Source organism: Dasypus novemcinctus, chromosome 4 (genome assembly GCF_030445035.2).
Source record: "Dasypus novemcinctus isolate mDasNov1 chromosome 4, mDasNov1.1.hap2, whole genome shotgun sequence".
NCBI lineage: Eukaryota > Metazoa > Chordata > Mammalia > Cingulata > Dasypodidae > Dasypus > Dasypus novemcinctus.
This window is the reverse complement of record NC_080676.1, coordinates 104,852,390-104,869,840: the sequence shown is the minus strand read 5'-3', so window position 1 is coordinate 104,869,840 and position 17,451 is coordinate 104,852,390. Positions and strand designations below refer to the sequence as shown.

At 36.9% G+C, this 17,451-nt stretch overlaps 1 protein-coding gene across 7 annotated transcripts in view; it reads left to right on the top strand.

Annotated features, from left to right (window-relative positions):
• Positions 1-17,451, top strand: part of ST3GAL6 (ST3 beta-galactoside alpha-2,3-sialyltransferase 6) — a 68,461-nt gene that overhangs the window by 28,467 nt on the left and 22,543 nt on the right. For all 7 annotated transcript variants that reach the window (XM_058296013.2, XM_058296010.2, XM_058296011.2 and 4 more), the window contains 4 exons: positions 3,818-3,917; positions 6,931-7,008; positions 10,908-11,011; positions 11,944-12,007. In XM_058296013.2, coding sequence (XP_058151996.1) covers positions 3,829-3,917; positions 6,931-7,008; positions 10,908-11,011; positions 11,944-12,007 — 335 coding nt within the window. In that variant the 5' untranslated portion in view covers positions 3,818-3,828. The remainder of the gene's footprint in view (positions 1-3,817; positions 3,918-6,930; positions 7,009-10,907; positions 11,012-11,943; positions 12,008-17,451) is intronic.

Sequence of the window (17,451 nt, the reverse complement as noted above, 5' to 3'; positions counted from 1 at the left end):
CCAGTGAAATACAAGACAGTGGCTAAGCTGCCTAAATTTGTCTCGGGTGGCATATGCAATGGCTCTTCAAGAGTGGGTTCATTTTACTTTTTGAAGAAATAAAGAACATTCTCTCACACTTCTTTGTTTTCAGCTAAACCAAGTACTAGGGTTGAAAATCAGCAAAACAAATAATGAAAATATCACTCACCCATACCTTTATACTTTGTGTTTTATAAAATAATATATAAATTGCCCAAAGAATGTGTTTTGGGGGGAACAGATAAGCAAGTTGAGTTGTAAATAATAAGTTCTTTTTCTAGCACCTTCATATACTATCTAAGCTTAGATATAAATATGTTTAAAAATAATGCTGGCACTAACAAGAAAGTTGCTTCCTTGTTGGATGTTTGCATAGATGATGCTATTCTTGGTGGAGTCATAACTGTTTACCCTGAGCATTTAAGCCGGTGGTTTGGTGACTGTTTTGGCAAAAGCCAAGAATTATGTGGAATTGGGCTGTGGATCATGTCTTCTGATTTCAAACCAGTGTTGACTCTTGACAGGGATTATATGTACTAAGTTGAAGTGTAAACTAAAGTTTGCTCATTTAACTCACTTGTCTGTCTGCTTTCTACTGACTTCATTTCTAATCATTTGTAGTTGTGGCATGTGCAGGAGGTGGTTGCCTTAAAAGCAGTGAGAAGGAAGAGCTGAGAGAAAGGATAGACCAGCAATCCAGGCCAGATAATCACTGTGATTTAGGACACTTAGCGAGGTTCCTTAGTTCCTGAGGGCCTCACTCGAAAAGAGCCCAGCACAGTAATGACACTTACTAAGATGCCCCTTTGTCATCAGAAAAAGCTTAAATTGAACACTGGTGTGGGTTGTTGTTGATGGAGGGGCACATAGTAGGGGAGAGTTCTCCAGGGCGTATATATAGGGGACATAAAAATGTTCTGATATATATTGGGTATTTTTACAGTAGTTACAGTTACAAATATCAACTGAGGGAGTGCTGAGTTCCTACCCAGGGGAACTCTGTCACATTCCCCAATGGAATAACAATAATACCCCAAGTGCAATGACAAAGACCAACAAGGAAGGATGGTCCAATAATGAGCCCTTGATACTGATGACTATGCTTATGAGTCTGTGTGCCTGAAATTTCAACTAGGCCTAGAGCTGTAGGGTGCCTAAGAGTTACCTCCTGAGAGCCTCCATGTTGCTCAAATGTGGCCACTCTCTAAGCCAAACTCAGCATATAAATACATTACCTTCCCCCCAGAGTGGGACATGACTCCTGGGGATGAGCCTCCCTGCCACAGAGGAGTTACTACCAATCTCTAACTGGTAATGCAACTAGAAAGAGACCTTGAATAAAAGGGTCCACTCAGACCAGCAGAATATCTCAGCCTGCATATTGGATCAGGTGTTAAAAACTGTTAAAAGGGGGAAATGGCAAAGACAAATGAGTTTATGTGGCTTAGAGTCTTCCAAAAAGAGTCTGGAAGTCAACAGAGGGTCACACTTATGCCCATCTCAGCAGGATGCCAGAGAGAGCCAAAATAGATACAATTCTAGGTGCTGGTTCCCCTGACGGCTATGGAGATATACAGGGTATATGGTCATGGCAGATGGATTTGGAGTTCTGTGCCATGTCAGAGGGCCCTGCTTTGGAATTTGTGTTCCTGAGTGTGACGGAGCTGGACTCAGATGTGACCTTCCTACACATGCCTCTTTCACTTTTACTGAACCTGTGGTTGGCGCTAGGGATGGTGCATACTCAGGGAACTTGAATCTCTGGACTGTACATGTGCCAGCTGAGCCCTGAGCCTCAGCAGAGTGGCAACTCCTACTCTCTGGTTCATTGGACTTACCCAGGTCAGCTAACAGGGAGCTGAAGATGGTCAACCACAACACCAAGAAATCAAGAGTGCCAATAACTGCAAGCAGAGGAATTTCATTCATCATCCATGTGGAATCTAAGCCTCCTCTTGTTCTACAGGTGGAGTGGACATCACCATCCCCGGGGTCCACAGAATGGAGGAATAAAATATGGACTAGAGTGGACTTACTGATAATTCTACTATAAAACTATTGTGACAAGTAATAGAAGAAATTGTAGCATTGAGGTAGAGAAAGTGGCCACAGTAGTTGCTGAGGGCAGGGAGAGGGAAGAAGAGATGTGATGTGGGGGCATTTTTTTGGAACTTTGAGTTGTCCTAAATGATATTGCAAGGTCAGATGCTGGACTTTATATATCCTGCCATAACCCACTGAATGTACTGGGGGAGAGTGTGAGCTATAGGGTAAACTATTATCTACGTGGTGCAGCAGTGCTCCAAAATGTGTTCACTGAGTGCGACAAGTGTGCCACAGTGATGAGGAGGTTGTTTGTGTGGGAGGAGTGGGGTGGTGGGGTGTGGGTGTACAGGAACCTCTTATATTTTTTAATGTAATATTTTTTTGTGATGTATATATCTTCAAAAAAATACAATTTACAAATATGTGGGGGGTGGGGAGTGGAGTATATGGGAACCTCTTAGGTTGTTTATGTTTTTTTATGTTTTTTAATGTAATGTTCTTTGTGATCTATTAACTTTAATAAAAAAGGGTAAAAAAATAAAATGTAAACCATTAAAAAATAAATAAATAAACATGATTAGAAAAAGCTTAAGTTATGTTTAGTATGTTCTACTTAGGTAGGTAAGAAAGTGTATTTTAAGATTTCTACTTGAACTTATTTTACCATTAAAAGATAGGCAATATTACCTTATTTGGAAATATATCCAACCAGTCTCCCACAGTCTATGCTGTGTCTCTTTGAATGGGGTTAGTAGCTATGGATAGGGCTGAGAAAATTGGTACTTATAGTTGTTTAGATGAACCAGAAACTTGATAAGAGAAGTACACACATAGTATATGTATTTAAAGTCATGCTTGAAATATCAGATCAATTATAAAACCATGTAGTTATTAAATTTGTCTTCTGTATTTAATTCCATGTTAAAGTGGAAACTTTCTCATTTAATGTCTTTGAAGCAAAAGTGGAAACTAACATGTTTTCTGTTGGTTTTTTAATTTGTTTCCTAGAGAGAAGTGCACCCAGGTATTTATTTATCTACAAATGTGCAGTGAAGTATACTGTCAATTTAAGATAAAGCCAAGCAAGTAATTAGCTGAATTTGCCTGTGATTTGTTGTTGAAAACCTTAAACAGGTGCATCTAAAAGTGTGTAAAAATTGAGGGTGTGGGAAATGTTTTCAGTAGCTTTTTTCCTTTTTCAAAATTAGAAAAAGGACTAAAAACCCAAGATAAAGTTATTTCTGTGTACTGTGTACACAGTACTGTGTACTGTGTAAAGTTATTTCAAGTACTGAAGAAAATGAAATGTTTATTCATGTCTTAAGGCACATATTCACTTTCTATTGAGAGAGAAAAAATAGCTATTCCTTAGTGTTTCTGGGAAAAATTTTGGATAGATGTAAATGTTTTGAAGAAATTTTTTCTTTCTTTCTTAACATGGGAAGGTAGGAGGGATGTCATTGGCCTTGAAACCGTGGGATTGTTCACTGTCTGAACTCTCATCATGTTGTGTTAATTAGAAGATGAGAGGAAGCGGAGAGACAGGGAAATCATTCTCCTCTTACACAATTAGTGGGCACATCCAGAATTATGGGCCCACATTATTTTCTTCCAGTGTTCCATCTCTCTATGTTTATTCACTACTGCTTAGATTTGCGCCATTGTGTAAATCCATCTGTATAACAGTTTTGTCTTTCCTTTGGACCACATCTGTGTGAGGAGCATCACTTCCTTGTGTTTTGTATTTCAGGTGGGCCAGCCATGAGAGGGTACCTTGTGGCCATATTCCTGAGTGCAGTCTTCCTCTATTATGTGTTGCATTGTATATTATGGGGAACGAATGCCTATTGGTAAGTTTCATTTTGTAGTTAAAAAATAACTCTCAAAGTAGTCTTTCACACACACACACACACACACACATATGTTATTAAAAGGGACTTTGAAAAGCCTTGTAACATTGTAATATTTTGAACTTGTTTCTAGCTTTCCATAATAGATAGGGGTTTTACTGTCCTAGTATTCTTTAGTGTTCCTAGTATAGCAGGGAGCTGTGTAAAGTGACAGCGTCCCACCAAACTGAGAGGGATATGTCAGACTGAAGAATGACTTGGACAAGTCCAGCTTGGCAAGCAAAAGAGCATTTATAGGGGATTTATGGGTGCGTTGTCCCCTGTGGTTCAGAGTGAAATCCTTTCTCTCAGAGAGACTGAGTCTGGGTGTGGCTTAAATCCTCTTCTGTGATGGCAGGCTGAGAGCGTGGTGCTTCCAAGGAGGCTTGAGCCATACTTTTCACAAAGCAAGAGGGATCTTTTACACTGTATGGCTGCTTGAAGAATGGGAGAGCACGTTGAGGGGGTGGACATTCACAATGTTTCCTAGCAGAACAGAAATTATACTTTCACAGTAACTGTGTTAAACGAGCATTTGCAATGTTTGTCAGTAGGGCTGAAGTTACACATTCACAGTAATTTTATAAGGGATCTATTGATACAAAGATGGTCAAGCAGTTCACAGGTCAGATTATTCTTAGAATTTCTAGAGAGAAGTCTAAGCATGCAAGTTTAACTTATTAGTCACAAGTTCACAAACAGTTATTTCTCAAGCCTTGCTGTTTAACTATTAAGAAATGAAATCTGCTGTGACTAGAAGGGGGAAAAACTGGAAGGGTTATGAAAAAAACAATGCCATATATACTACATCTAGACCGAATTTCTAAAATCTGATAGATGATATTCTCTTTTTATTGTATCTCCAGTGAAGCCTTGGTGTTAGCATTTGGGGATATAATATTATTTATACAATATTTGGTCTCCTTGAATTAATGGAATAATTCTTGGGCTTAGTTGTGCTTGACTTTTAGAACTGAAAATGTTTGGATAAGAGATCATTTATAAAATATAAATGCTCCATATGGTTTTATTTGTTTAAAAAATGATATATGTACATTTTGAAACAACTGTGACTTGACATGTCACATGTAAAGCTCTTAAGTGGTACAGATAGTTTTACTAAAGTGAAAACCTCTATAAGAAGCTTACCTTTCTCCTTATTGTAAATCATTTGGCTAGGAATAAAGTTTTGATGACCTTTAAATGCTGAATGTGTGGTTATACATCACTGTATCAAAATAAATTACATGACAACTATCTGTCTTGGACAGAGAGTGCTATTTTTTTGCCAATGTTTCAATAGTAGATCCTGGATCATGTTTCAAGTTTATGCTTATATTAAAAAAAAAATGGATGTCCCTGCATTCGATTTCATCACTGATCGATTAAAAAATAATTATAATGTTTTTCATGGAAGGAAGTTGGGCAAATAGTATCTGAAAAGACCTAATATCAAGTGGAGGGGTTTAGTCCTGATTTTCAGGATTTGGACCTAAATATTGGGCAAGAGAACTTTGGAGATTGATTATTCACCAAATGAGGATAATACCACAAGGCTCTGGCATTTTATTTCTCTGCTACATCCTGTCTCTGTCAACACTTAGTAATGGAGGGCAGGAATAGAAGAGAAAGTAAGAACTTAGTAGGTTGTTACTTTCCTGCAAATCCTATTGTTGGTAATAGGGAAATGATAGAGAAGACAATGAAAAGGATCTGAACACAACATAGTCTTTTATCATTATTTGAGGAGTGTTCATGTCACTGCTAACCTAACACATTACTCCAGACAGAAAGTACTGTGGGAAATTCCCTCCACTGATGTTTGTGCCATGAATTTTCTTCCCTAAAAACTGGTTAACTATTTGTCTTTTTTGTCCAAGCCACTCCAAATTTGTCTCCCCAATTTCCTAAAACAGTTGGTTTTCTATGCTTTAATAGCCTTTGAAATCAAGTAATATGTCTCTTAATATAATTCAGCTTTTATGACCTGATGTGTTGGTTCACCATCTTTATGAGTCTTTCTTACATATAAATCAAAGGGTGTTTGCCATTTGTGATATTCACAAAGGATGTGTCCCTGCATAGGGATTTTACTACTCCTACCACCCAGAACCCCACAGTTGTAACTATGGGGATTTTCTACCAGAAAAATTTGAAAATTGTGTCTACCCATAAGGGGTTCAGACTGTTTCCTTTAGTTTGAATCCTAGATATTATGAAAGAAAATTTATTCATCAGTCCTCTTTTTATATTAATTCTTCAGGTAATTGATGATTATTAATAAGTTCTTATATTAAGCCATTCTCTTTTTTCTGGGCTAAGTCTGGGTCATCTGCCCCCTTGGTTTATTTTCCTAGTTATCCTCTGCCTTGTTTCACAATACCCCTTTAAATTGTGGAGACAAGTACTCCATTCAGGAGACAAAAAAGGGCTTGAGCAAAGCCAAGAATAGAGGAGGGTTAGATAAAACTCCCAATGGTATGATAAGTGGAGTCACCAAATCACAAGTCAGAGGGACAATGGGGCCTGCTTGGGTCAGATATTTCTGAATGTTTGCTGCTGGGAGGTATCCCCAGATGTGGTATGGTATATCCAGATAGCTGTGCACTCTTGGGTTGAATAGTGTTTCTGAGATTTTTGGGGGCTGACTATGGCAAGCAAGCCTGGTTGTGGCTTACACAATGCAGAAATCCTAGCCATTCTAGGGAGGTTCTCCTCATTGCTCTCTGAAACATTTCTGGGTCACTAGTTACCTCAGGCTTTTCTACTTTCCCTTGCCTTACATCCATACAACCTCAAGTGTGGGCAGGACTTGGACGAGTGACTGCCAAACCTTAGGAGCTACTCAGAGGATTACTCTTCCCTGACTAGAAGCCTTTCACTGGAGGCACTGAGTTGGTTCCCAGGGCATTTGCTTCCCTTTGGGCGTGGTGCCTAGTTCTGGTTTCTGACTGACACTGTTTTTATCTCATAGGGTGCCACCTGTGGAAATGAAACGGAGAAATAAGATCCAGCCTTGTTTATCAAAGCCAGCTTTTGCCTCTCTCCTGAGGTAAAAATATGAAAGAAACTATAGCATAAAAATTCTCAAACTTTGTTTGTATTCATTTTCCACACTTGTTTAACTTTTAAATTCAGATCTTAGCAGTATAAATTAGACACCCTATTTTAAGGGAGAGCTTGGATTTCCTTTCTCTTTTTGTACTTTTAGTCAGAGCTCTGCATATATTTTAGAAAAGGCATTGAAGAACTCAGTCAAACCAGTATTCTTTCCACACAGGTGAGATTAGAGAGGTCTATTTGTGTTGGATCATAAGAAAGTGAACCATTCTTTAGGGTTTTATTTTTCCCCCTTGTTGTTTCTGTGTTAGTTTTCACCTTTTTAAATTTGTGACTTCTTCTCCCTTGTCTCTAGATGAAACTTTATGATTGTGATGTTTTTTTCTGACTTTCACTGACTTTTAATGAACAACAGAGAATGCAAATAATGATTAGTCTTCCTAAAGACACTGGCATTTTTCATTATTGTCAAGACTTGTGAAAATCTGCTCTTTTCCTTTTGTCACCTTGATTTTGACAGTTTGCTGGTCAAATGCTTCTGGATAAATAGAAATAAATAAGATTCTAGTCAAAGGCTTTTTAATTGTGTAACAGTGGTACAAGCCTTTAAGTATTTTACCCAATAAGGATCAAGATTTCATATTTTCTTTTCTTTCTATTTTCTTTTATTATATGACTGCATCTGTCCATTACTGTAACCTTGGGTTACATATTCCTTTAAACTCAATCAACTCTCTGGAACACTCAGATACATAAAACATTTTTGTATACGATTGCAGGTATTCATGACTATTTGCGGCCTATTCATGGTTGCGTTTCCAGTTAAGAACACTTTCAAAGCAAAAAGAAACACATTTTAAATTGTGACTAAGTAAACACTCATATTTATAATAAGAAAAAAACACAGAATTTTGACATTTTTACCATTACTACTCCAGATGCCCTATTATCTTTTCTATTCACTTTTTTGAAATATGCTGTATGTGACTAACAATTTATTTTATGAGCCACCTATGGATTGCAGACTGCCAGTTGAAAATGGTATTCTAGAATCATTGTACTCTTCAACTATCGCAAAGAAAAGATAATATTTCCTTTCTGAGACAACCAGAAAGGGTTAAAGTAGTTTTGCAAGATTGCTTGGCAAGTATATAAGTCTACAGGTTTTAAAATGTCAAGTAGACTCACATTTGTCATCTGAACACTAGTCTTTCAAGACAGGGCAATCTCTAGCCTCCATTCCCTAAAGACTACTTGAGGCTACTTTCTCAGCAATTTGGGAAAGCTGGTAGCAAATCAGGAGAAGCTCATTTGGGAAAACAGAAGGTATGATCTGCAGTGTTATAAAGAATTAGCTTGGGTGTCCCTTTGTCTCTCGTGGGCTTGTGACCATAGATGACTTCTCATAGCTTTAGTTTCTTCCTCTACATTGAGGAATACACCTTACTTTACCTGTCCAGGCTTTTGTTGATGTAATAATGCAGAAATGCAATGTAATGCACTATAATGTAATGTAATATAATGCAATGTAAATAATATAGTGTAATATAATAATTATAATTAAAGGTTGATACTTATTGAGCACTTACTATGTGTGAGGTATGGTGCTAAACCTTAAGCAATTATTTCATTTAGAAATAAAATGTAAGTCAGTAGTCACCATCATTATCATCCCCACTAAATCCGAAGTATAGAGTGCCTTGCACTCAGGGTGCAAAGTCATTCAGAGTTCAGACTTTTCAAGGGAAGATCTTGAGTCTTTTCTCAAGTTTAAATCAAGTGACCTAACACTTCCTCTTTGTGATGAAATCCTGAACTTGAGGTTCAACCCTGATATAGAAAAGACCTCTTGAGGTTTACTAGAGCTCCTGATGTTGCTTTCACTATCACATCTGAAGCTGGAACATGTATACCTTTCAAGGTGACAGAGCTTGCCTTTTTACCTTTTTGTATTCTGTGAGATTTGAGGATATTAAGCAACTATGACTTGTTCAAGTTTAGAGGCAACTGAGCAGCAAAGCTGTTTCACCCCTGTTCTACTGCTATTTATATCCATTTTGTCATGCATCCTCTGAAACTTCCAGGGTGGCTCCGATCTCTGCCTGCAGCTGTTAGCCTAAGAAACTGCTCAGTTAATACTGCTTTCTCACTAAGGCAGGAAGGAGGGGGCATGTGTGCAGCTGTAGTGAAGATTAGATTGATTTGTCCTTCTGCAGTATTGAGCAGCATTCAGTTCTGTTGGTGGGCTTGAAAATGGCATTTTAATACAAGTTTTAAGACCTGCTCCTTTTCATTAATTAAAAAAACTTTTATTTTTTTTACTTCATAATTGTTCGATTAACAATCAATTTGGGGTTGAAATTCATTTAATCATTTATTAAACATATATTGCCTGCTAACTCTGTGTCAGGCACTAAAAGTGAAATACAAGGGGCTGTTCCTGGCCTCATCAAGGTTTCTGTCCCGTTGGCTGCTGTGCCCTTCAGGTAGAGCAGGCAGTAAGAAAACAAATGTGCGTAGTGCTTGTTCTTGAGTAAATCTTAAAATTGAGTAACATCAAAGAAAGAGTTTATTTCCAGCTGCATCTACTGTTTAATGTATTTTTATTTCCACAGCTGCCACACTTCATACATGTGGTACTTTTAAAATTTGGGACTAGCTTAGTATCAAATCCTTTTATTTTTCCTTATTAGTTCCTTTGTTTCTTCCTGTATACAAACGCGTATGTGTGGGGAAGCAGATTTGGCTCAAGGGATAGAATGTCCACCTACCACATGGGAAGTCCAGGGTTCAAACCCAGGGCCTCCTGACCTGTGTGGTGAGCTGGCCCACACACAGTGCTGATGTGTGCAAGGAGTGCTGTGCCACACAGGGGTGTCCCCTGCATAGGGGAGCCCCACATGCAAGGAGTACGCCCTGTAAGGAGAGCTACCCAGCACGAAAAAAGTGCAGCCTGCCCAGGAGTGGCACAGCACACATGGAGAGCTGACACAGCAAGATGACACAACAAAAAGAAACACAGATTCCCAGTGCCGCTGACAAGAATATAAGCGGACACAGAAGAACATACACCGAGTGGACACAGAAAGCAGACAACTGGAGGGGAGAGGGCAGGGAAGGGGAGAGAAATAAATAAAAAGTAAATCTTTAAGGGAAGCAGACTTGGCCCAATGGATAGGGCGTCCGCCTACCACATGGGAGGTCTGTGGTTCAAACCCCTGGTCTCCTTGACCTGTGTGAAGCTGGCCCAGGCACAGTGCTGAGGCGTGCAAGGAGTGCTGTGCTATGCAGGGGTGTCCCCCGCGTAGGGGAGCCCCACACGCAAGGAGTGCACCCTGTAAGGAGACCTGCCCAGCACAAAAGAAACTGCAGACTGCCCAAGAATGGCGCCGCACACACGGAGAGCTGACACAACAAGATGACGCAACAAAAAGAAACACAGATTCCCGGTGCCGCTGATAAGGATAGAAGTGGTCACAGAAGAACACACAGCAAATGGACACAGAGAGCAGACAACTGGGGAGGGGGGGAATGGGGAGAAAAATAAATAAAAAAATAATAATAAATCTTTAAAGGAAAAGTGTGTGTGTTTTATCACTTGGTGTCAGTTTGTTTTTAAATTTTGTTTTCATTCCTGAGCTGTAGTATAAGGTTAGTTCCAGTACCTGAAAGTGTTTCCAATCCAGTTGTGTAGGTCCATTCCATATCCTCTTTTATGTAATATTTAAATACTATTTAAAGTAATTTTAAAGAATTAAAAAATAGTTATGCATAATATATAGTCAAGAGAACAACATGGATCATGTGCTACAGTTATTTCCAATTGTGAATTTTAAAGTCTGTAAATAGTTTAAGCATTTAGCAATATTATGTTTCATCCTTCCCTTCCAGGTTGCCGCAGTTTCACCCTTTCCTGTGCGCATCTGATTTTGAAAAGATTGCTTCCTTGTTTGGTAGCAATAAGTTTAATTTGCCCTATGGGATAAAATCATCAGGTCAGTAGCATTATTTTTATCCTTCCCTTATTAAATTAATTAGAGTGATGTTTAAGGAGAACCATATGTTTACATAATTTTTAAGGCCTTTAGATTTTTCTGCTTTTCAGCAATTCCTGAAGGATATGATTTGAGGATAGGATAAAGGGAATTAAGTTTTAAAAAGTAAAACCCTACAACTTTTGTAGATTTTTGTTGTTATTGAGAAACTGCTTTTTTACTTTTATTCTACCACTGAATGATCCACATGAGTTCTCAAGCCTTATCTTATTTAGAACTAGCAGAATAACTCTGTAGGCTTTTTACCAGTGAATTTTATTTTGTTTATTTCATCATTTTCTATTTTCTTGATCAATAGTTTAATTTAATCAATGGGTTTTTAAATTTTTGTCAAATTTAGTGAGAATTACTCTATCTCCTAATGTAATAAACAGCTTTCTCTCTGCTGGTTAAAACTAACAGGCCTTACACAGCTTTAACTTCAGGAATTTTTGAAACTTTTAAAAATTTATACTTTTCTGAGTTAAATTTTATTGAACTGATCCTATTTTTAAAATTTTATTTTAAAAATGTTTTGTGAAGAATAGGATAATAGGCTTAAACTTGTCAAATATGAATTTCTGTACCAAATATCAGTTTCAGAATCATCTGATACAACTATTTTTGGTTATTTTTTTATGATTGTTTTCAGATAAACCATCTCATTTCTGCGGGCTTTTTGGAAAGTATCCTAAAGGCATTTATCGTTTTGAGTGTGTCTGTTGAGTAATGCTAGCTAGTTGCAGTTATATAGTTTTTACCATAGAATAAATCAACTGTGGTCATACTAATTGGAAATACTAATCCAGCAGTCAAGATGACTTATTATGTACTGAAAAAGCCATGATTATCATGATTATCCTTTTATTCTTATTATTCCATTTGTTTTCTAGAGGGATATGTTCGACTTGCACTTTCAAAACTGCAGAGTTGTGATCTCTTTGATGAATTTGACAAGTGAGTTTATTTCCTTGCTTCTGGCTTAGCTTTAACTAGTTAAGTTGGTTCAGTATGTGTATCCCCCAAAAAAGAAAATGAATTTACTCAGATAATACCTTGGAACTGGTGTAAAACTAAAACTTGTAATAATTATTTCTATAACATTTGAAATAAGTAAATTAAGAAACTTATTTAGATGTTGCACAGTCACTTGGCTCAAAAGTTAGCAGAGAGATTTGATGATGAATGACACTTGTCCTAACCTGGAACATTTTTAACTTGTTGCTACTTACAGAATAATTCGTACTACCCTGTTAATCAGCTCAGTGCCCCTGAATTCATGGGCTGTTTCTCATACTTCTAAACTACCCATGAGGATCCTTTCTGCTTCATTTGTTAAGGAGGTTGAATATTGGATTTCTGAGGGAATCAAAGGGTCAGATATTAATTTTCTGACTACAAAGGTAATTGAGTTTTAGGCAAATTATGGTGTCAACTCCATAGGAATTGAACTGCCAAAGGTAGACTTTTTGGCTCCTTATTCTCAAAGTTTTAAGCTATGCTTTAGGATTTGGCAGTGGTCCAGTGGGATGATATAGATGGTCTATAGATGTCCAGGCCATTAAAAAAGAAAATGGCAGAATTTCCCTTTCGCCCTGGAAAACAGAAGTGTTACTTGGTTAGTGTAGAAGGTGGGTGTAGTAAAAATGAAGATGGATTTTACAGATCACAAGTGGTGGAGCAGTGTCAGATTTTATCCTGGTCATCTTGCATTTTGTGTGGGCCCCAGATTATTGACCTGTGAACTATATAATGGTATATTATTTCATTTCAATTTGTACTTGTTATAATGTAAAACTATGCCATCAACCTAATCAACTTCGATTTTGATTGCATATCAACAGTGGCCATATATATTTTTTCTAACTTAAACGTTTATATAGCTCTCCTTTACAGAGATGTATTTTGTGCAGACATTTGGCATATGTCTTTTAGGTCAATTATTTTATTTTTTACAACCATACTACAAGATATGCTTCATGATCTCAATTATCTCAATTATGTAAGTAGAGATACCAAAGCAAGGCAAAAATATGTAGTTTGTTACAGCTGGTTAATGTCAGAACCAGCATGTCAACCTAGGTCAGTTTAACCCCAGTTCCTGTGTGTTTTGACTTGAGTCTTAATGGTTATTCCATAAAGATTTGCATTAAGTATCTGCAAGTATTGGTGAAGATTTTTGATTCTATAAATGCATGCTGCTGACAGGATTCTTGAGATCAAAAATTTTAGGAAGTATTTATTCTTTCTGAGGAACCACCAAATTTTCCACTGCATCTTCACCATTGTACATTCCCACTGAAGATGTACAAGAGTTTATATTTCTCCACGATCTCACCAACACTTGTTATTTTCCTTTTTTTATGTAGTAGACATCCCAGTGGGTTTGAAGTGGTATTTCGTTGTGGTTTTGCTTTGCGTTTCCCTAATGGCTAATGATTCTGAGCATCTTTTCATGTTCTTATTGGCCATTTGTGTATCTTTGGAGAAATGCCTATTCAACATTAAAATGCATATACTTTCCCTGTTTTTCAATTGGGTTGTTGCCTTTTTGTTTTTCAGTTGTAGTAGTTCTTTATATATTCTGGATGTTAAACCTTTATCAGATACATGGTTTCCAAATATTTTCTCCCATTTGTCAAGTTTTTTCATTTTCCTAATAATATCCATTGATGCACAAAATTTTCAAATTTTGATGAAGTCCCATATATCTGTTTTTCCTTCTGTTTTTTTCCTTTTATTGCTTATGCTTTGGGTGTAAAGTCTAAGAAACCATTGCCTCATACAAGGTCCAGATGTTCCCATATATTTTCCTCTAGAAATTTTAAAATTTTAGTTCTTATGTTTAGATTTTGATCCATTTCGAGTTAATTTTTGTTTATAGTGTGAGGTAGGGGTCCACCTTCATTCTTTTGCATATCCAGCTTTTGCAGCACCATTTATGAAGATACTGTTTTTCACCACTGAGTGAACTTAGCACCTTTGTCAAAATTAATTGGTCATAGATATGAAGGTTTATTTCTGAACTCTAAATTTGACTCCATTGACTTATATGTCTATTCTTTGTCTAGTGCCACATTTTTGTTTTGTTTTGTTTTGTTTTGTTTTGAGGTATCAGGGCTGGGAATTGACCCAGGATTGATCCCTGACCTTGTATGTGGGAAGCCAGCACTCAACCACTAAGCTATATCGGCTCTCCTAAGTTGGTTTTTTCATTTGTTTGCTTGTTGTTTTTTCAGGAGGCACCTGGCACTGAAGCCAGGACCTCCCATATGGGAAGCAGGTGCTCAACCGTTTGAGCCACACCCTCTCTCCACTACATTGTTTTAATTACTGTAGCTTTGTACTAAGTTTTGAAATCAGGATGTATGAGTCCTCCAGCTTTGTTCTTCTTTCTTAACATGACTTTGGCTACTTTGGGCCCCTTACCCTTGCATATAAATTTGATGATAGGCTTTTCCTTTCTGCAGAGAAGGCTGTTGAAATTTTCATTTGGGACTGTGATGAATTTATAAATTGCTTTGAATAGAATTTATATCTTAACAATATTTAATGTCTAAATTCATGAACATAGAGTGTCCTTATATTTGTTTAGATCTTCTTTAAAATTTTAGCAATATTTTAAAGTTTTCCATATACAAGTTCTTTAATTTAAATTTTGGGGTAAATTTATTCCTAGATATTAAATTCATTTAGTTGGGTATTTTAAATGGAATGTTTTTCTTGATTTCCTTTCGGATTGTTTATTACTAAAACATAGAAGCATCACTGACTTTTACATGTTGATCTTTACCCCACAACTTTGCTGAACTTATTAGCTCTAGTGGCCTTGCTATGGCTTTTTCAGGATAGTCTGTATATAGGATCATGTCATCTGCAAATTGTGAAATTTTACTTCTTCCTTTCCAATTTTGGTATCTTTTATGTCTTTTTCTTGCCTAATTGCTTTGACTATTCAGGAACAAGACAAGGATGCCCACTTTCACCACTGCTATTCAGCACTGTAATTTTGGGCAAAAACTTTCAATCTTTCAGTATTGAGCATGAGGTTAATGTGGTTTTTTTTTGTATATGCCATCTTTCACATTGAAGAATTTTCCTTCTATTCCTAGTTTTCTGAATGTTTTTATCAAGAAGAGGTGCCACATTTTGTCAAATGACTTTTCCAAATCAATTGAGATGATCATGTGTTTTTTTAACTTTCATTGTATTAACATGGTGAATTATATTAACTAATTTTGTTGAACCACACTTGCATTTCTGGAATAAATCCCACTTGATCATGGCCTATAGTTTTATTAATATGATGTTGGATTTAATTTGTTAATATTTTGTTGAGGGTTTGTACATCTATACACATAAGGAATATTGGGCTGTAATTTTCTTTTCTTGTAATATCATTATCTGACTTCAGTGTTATGGTGATGCTGTCCTTATAGAATGAGTTAGGAAGTGTTCTCTCTTCAATTTTTTTGAAGACTGTGAGCAGGATTGGTATAATTCTTGGAAAACATACTAGAATACAGCACTGAAAGCATCTAGTCTTGGACTTTTCTAGGGGGAGGTTTGTGATTACTGATTTTGTCTCTTCATTTGTTATTGATCTGTTGAGATCTTCTATTTCTTCTTGAGCGGTGTAGGTAGTTTATGTGCCTCTGGGAATTTGTCCATTTCATCTAGGTTATTTAGTTTGTTGTCACATAACTGTTCATTGTATCCTCTTTTAATCCTTTTTATTTTTGTGGGGTTGGTAGTAATGTCTCCCCCCAACCTTTCATTTCTGATTTTAATTATTTCATTCTCTCCCTTTTTTTTTTTTTAAAGATTTATTTATTTATTTCTCTCCTTCTCCCCCCCGACCCTGGTTGTCTGTTCTCTGTGTCTATTTGCCGCATCTTCTTTGTCCGCTTCTGTTGTTGTCAGCACCACGGGAATCTGTGTTTCTTTTTGTTGCGTCATCTTGTTGTGTCAGCTCTCTGTGTGTGCGGCACCATTCCTGGGCAGGCTGCACTTTCTTTCGTGCTGAGCGGCTCTCCTTACGGGGCGCACTCCTTGCATGTGGAACTCCCCTACGCGTCTCCCATTTTTAAAATCACAGTATAAATAAAGGTTTGTGAATTTTATTGATATTTTCAAAAAGCCAACTTGATTTCATTGATTCTCTATTTTTTCTTAAATTCTGTATTTCATTTATTCCCACTCTAATCTTAGTTATATCCTTCCTTCTGTTTTTCTCTTTTTGTAGTTACTCCAGGTATAAGTTTAGGCCACTGATTTGTGATCTTTCTTCTTTTCTAGTTTAAGCTTTAGATTCATAAATTTCCTTCTTAGGACTGCCATTGCTTCATCCCATGGGTTTTCACATGTTGAAATTTCATTTTTTTTCACTTAAAAATATTTCCTAATTGCCTTTTTTATTTTTTCTTTGACCATTAGTTGTTTTAGAGTGTATTGTTTAATTTCCATATTCTTGAGAGTTTACCAGTTCTCCTTCTGTTATTGATTTCTAGCTTCATTCCATTGTGGTTGGAGAACTTATATTGTATGATTTCATTCTTTTTAAATTTATGAGATTGTTTTATAACCGAACATATGGTCCATCCTGGAGAATGACCCAAGAGTATTCTGCTGTTTTTGGGTGAAGTAGCCTATATATGTTGTTGGATCTAGTTAGTTTATGGTATCATTATTGTTTTCTATTTCCTTATTGATCTTTGATATAGGTGTTTTGTCTATTCTTGAAAATGGTCTCCTACTTTTAATGTAGAACCATTTATTTCTCCCTTCAAAGCTATCAGTATTTGGTTAATATATTTTGGGGCTCTGGTATAGATGCACAAATATTTATAATTGTTATATTTTCTTGTTGAATTAACTCCTTTGTCAGTATATAGTGTCCTTTTTTTTGTATTCTGTTACTATTTGTGACTTAAAGTCTATTTTATCTGCTATTAGTATAGCCACCTCTCTTAGTTTTTGACAAAGGGCTGCCAATACAAAGTACCAAAAATGGGTTGGCTTTTGTAATGGGAATTTTATTTAGGGTAAAACTTAGTTCTGAGGCCATGAAATGTCCAAATCAAGGTATCAGCAGAGATGCTTTCTCACCAAAGTCAGCTACTTATGATCCTGGGATCTTGCCACATGGTGAAACAAGATGGCAGCTGATCTCTCTAAGGTCCCTGCCTTCCCCTCTGGGCTCACCATCTCCTGGAGCCCAGCTCTGGTCAACCAGGTATAGACTTGACTCTTTTTGGGCCTCCTCTCTCAATTTCAGATGCTGTGCTTTCTTCCCAAGTTCAGCTATGTGCTATCAGGCATATGGCTGATCTCTTCAGCCTTTAGATGTTCCATGGGCCCAGCTCTGCTGATTATAAACTCCTGGACCTCTCTCAGCCTCT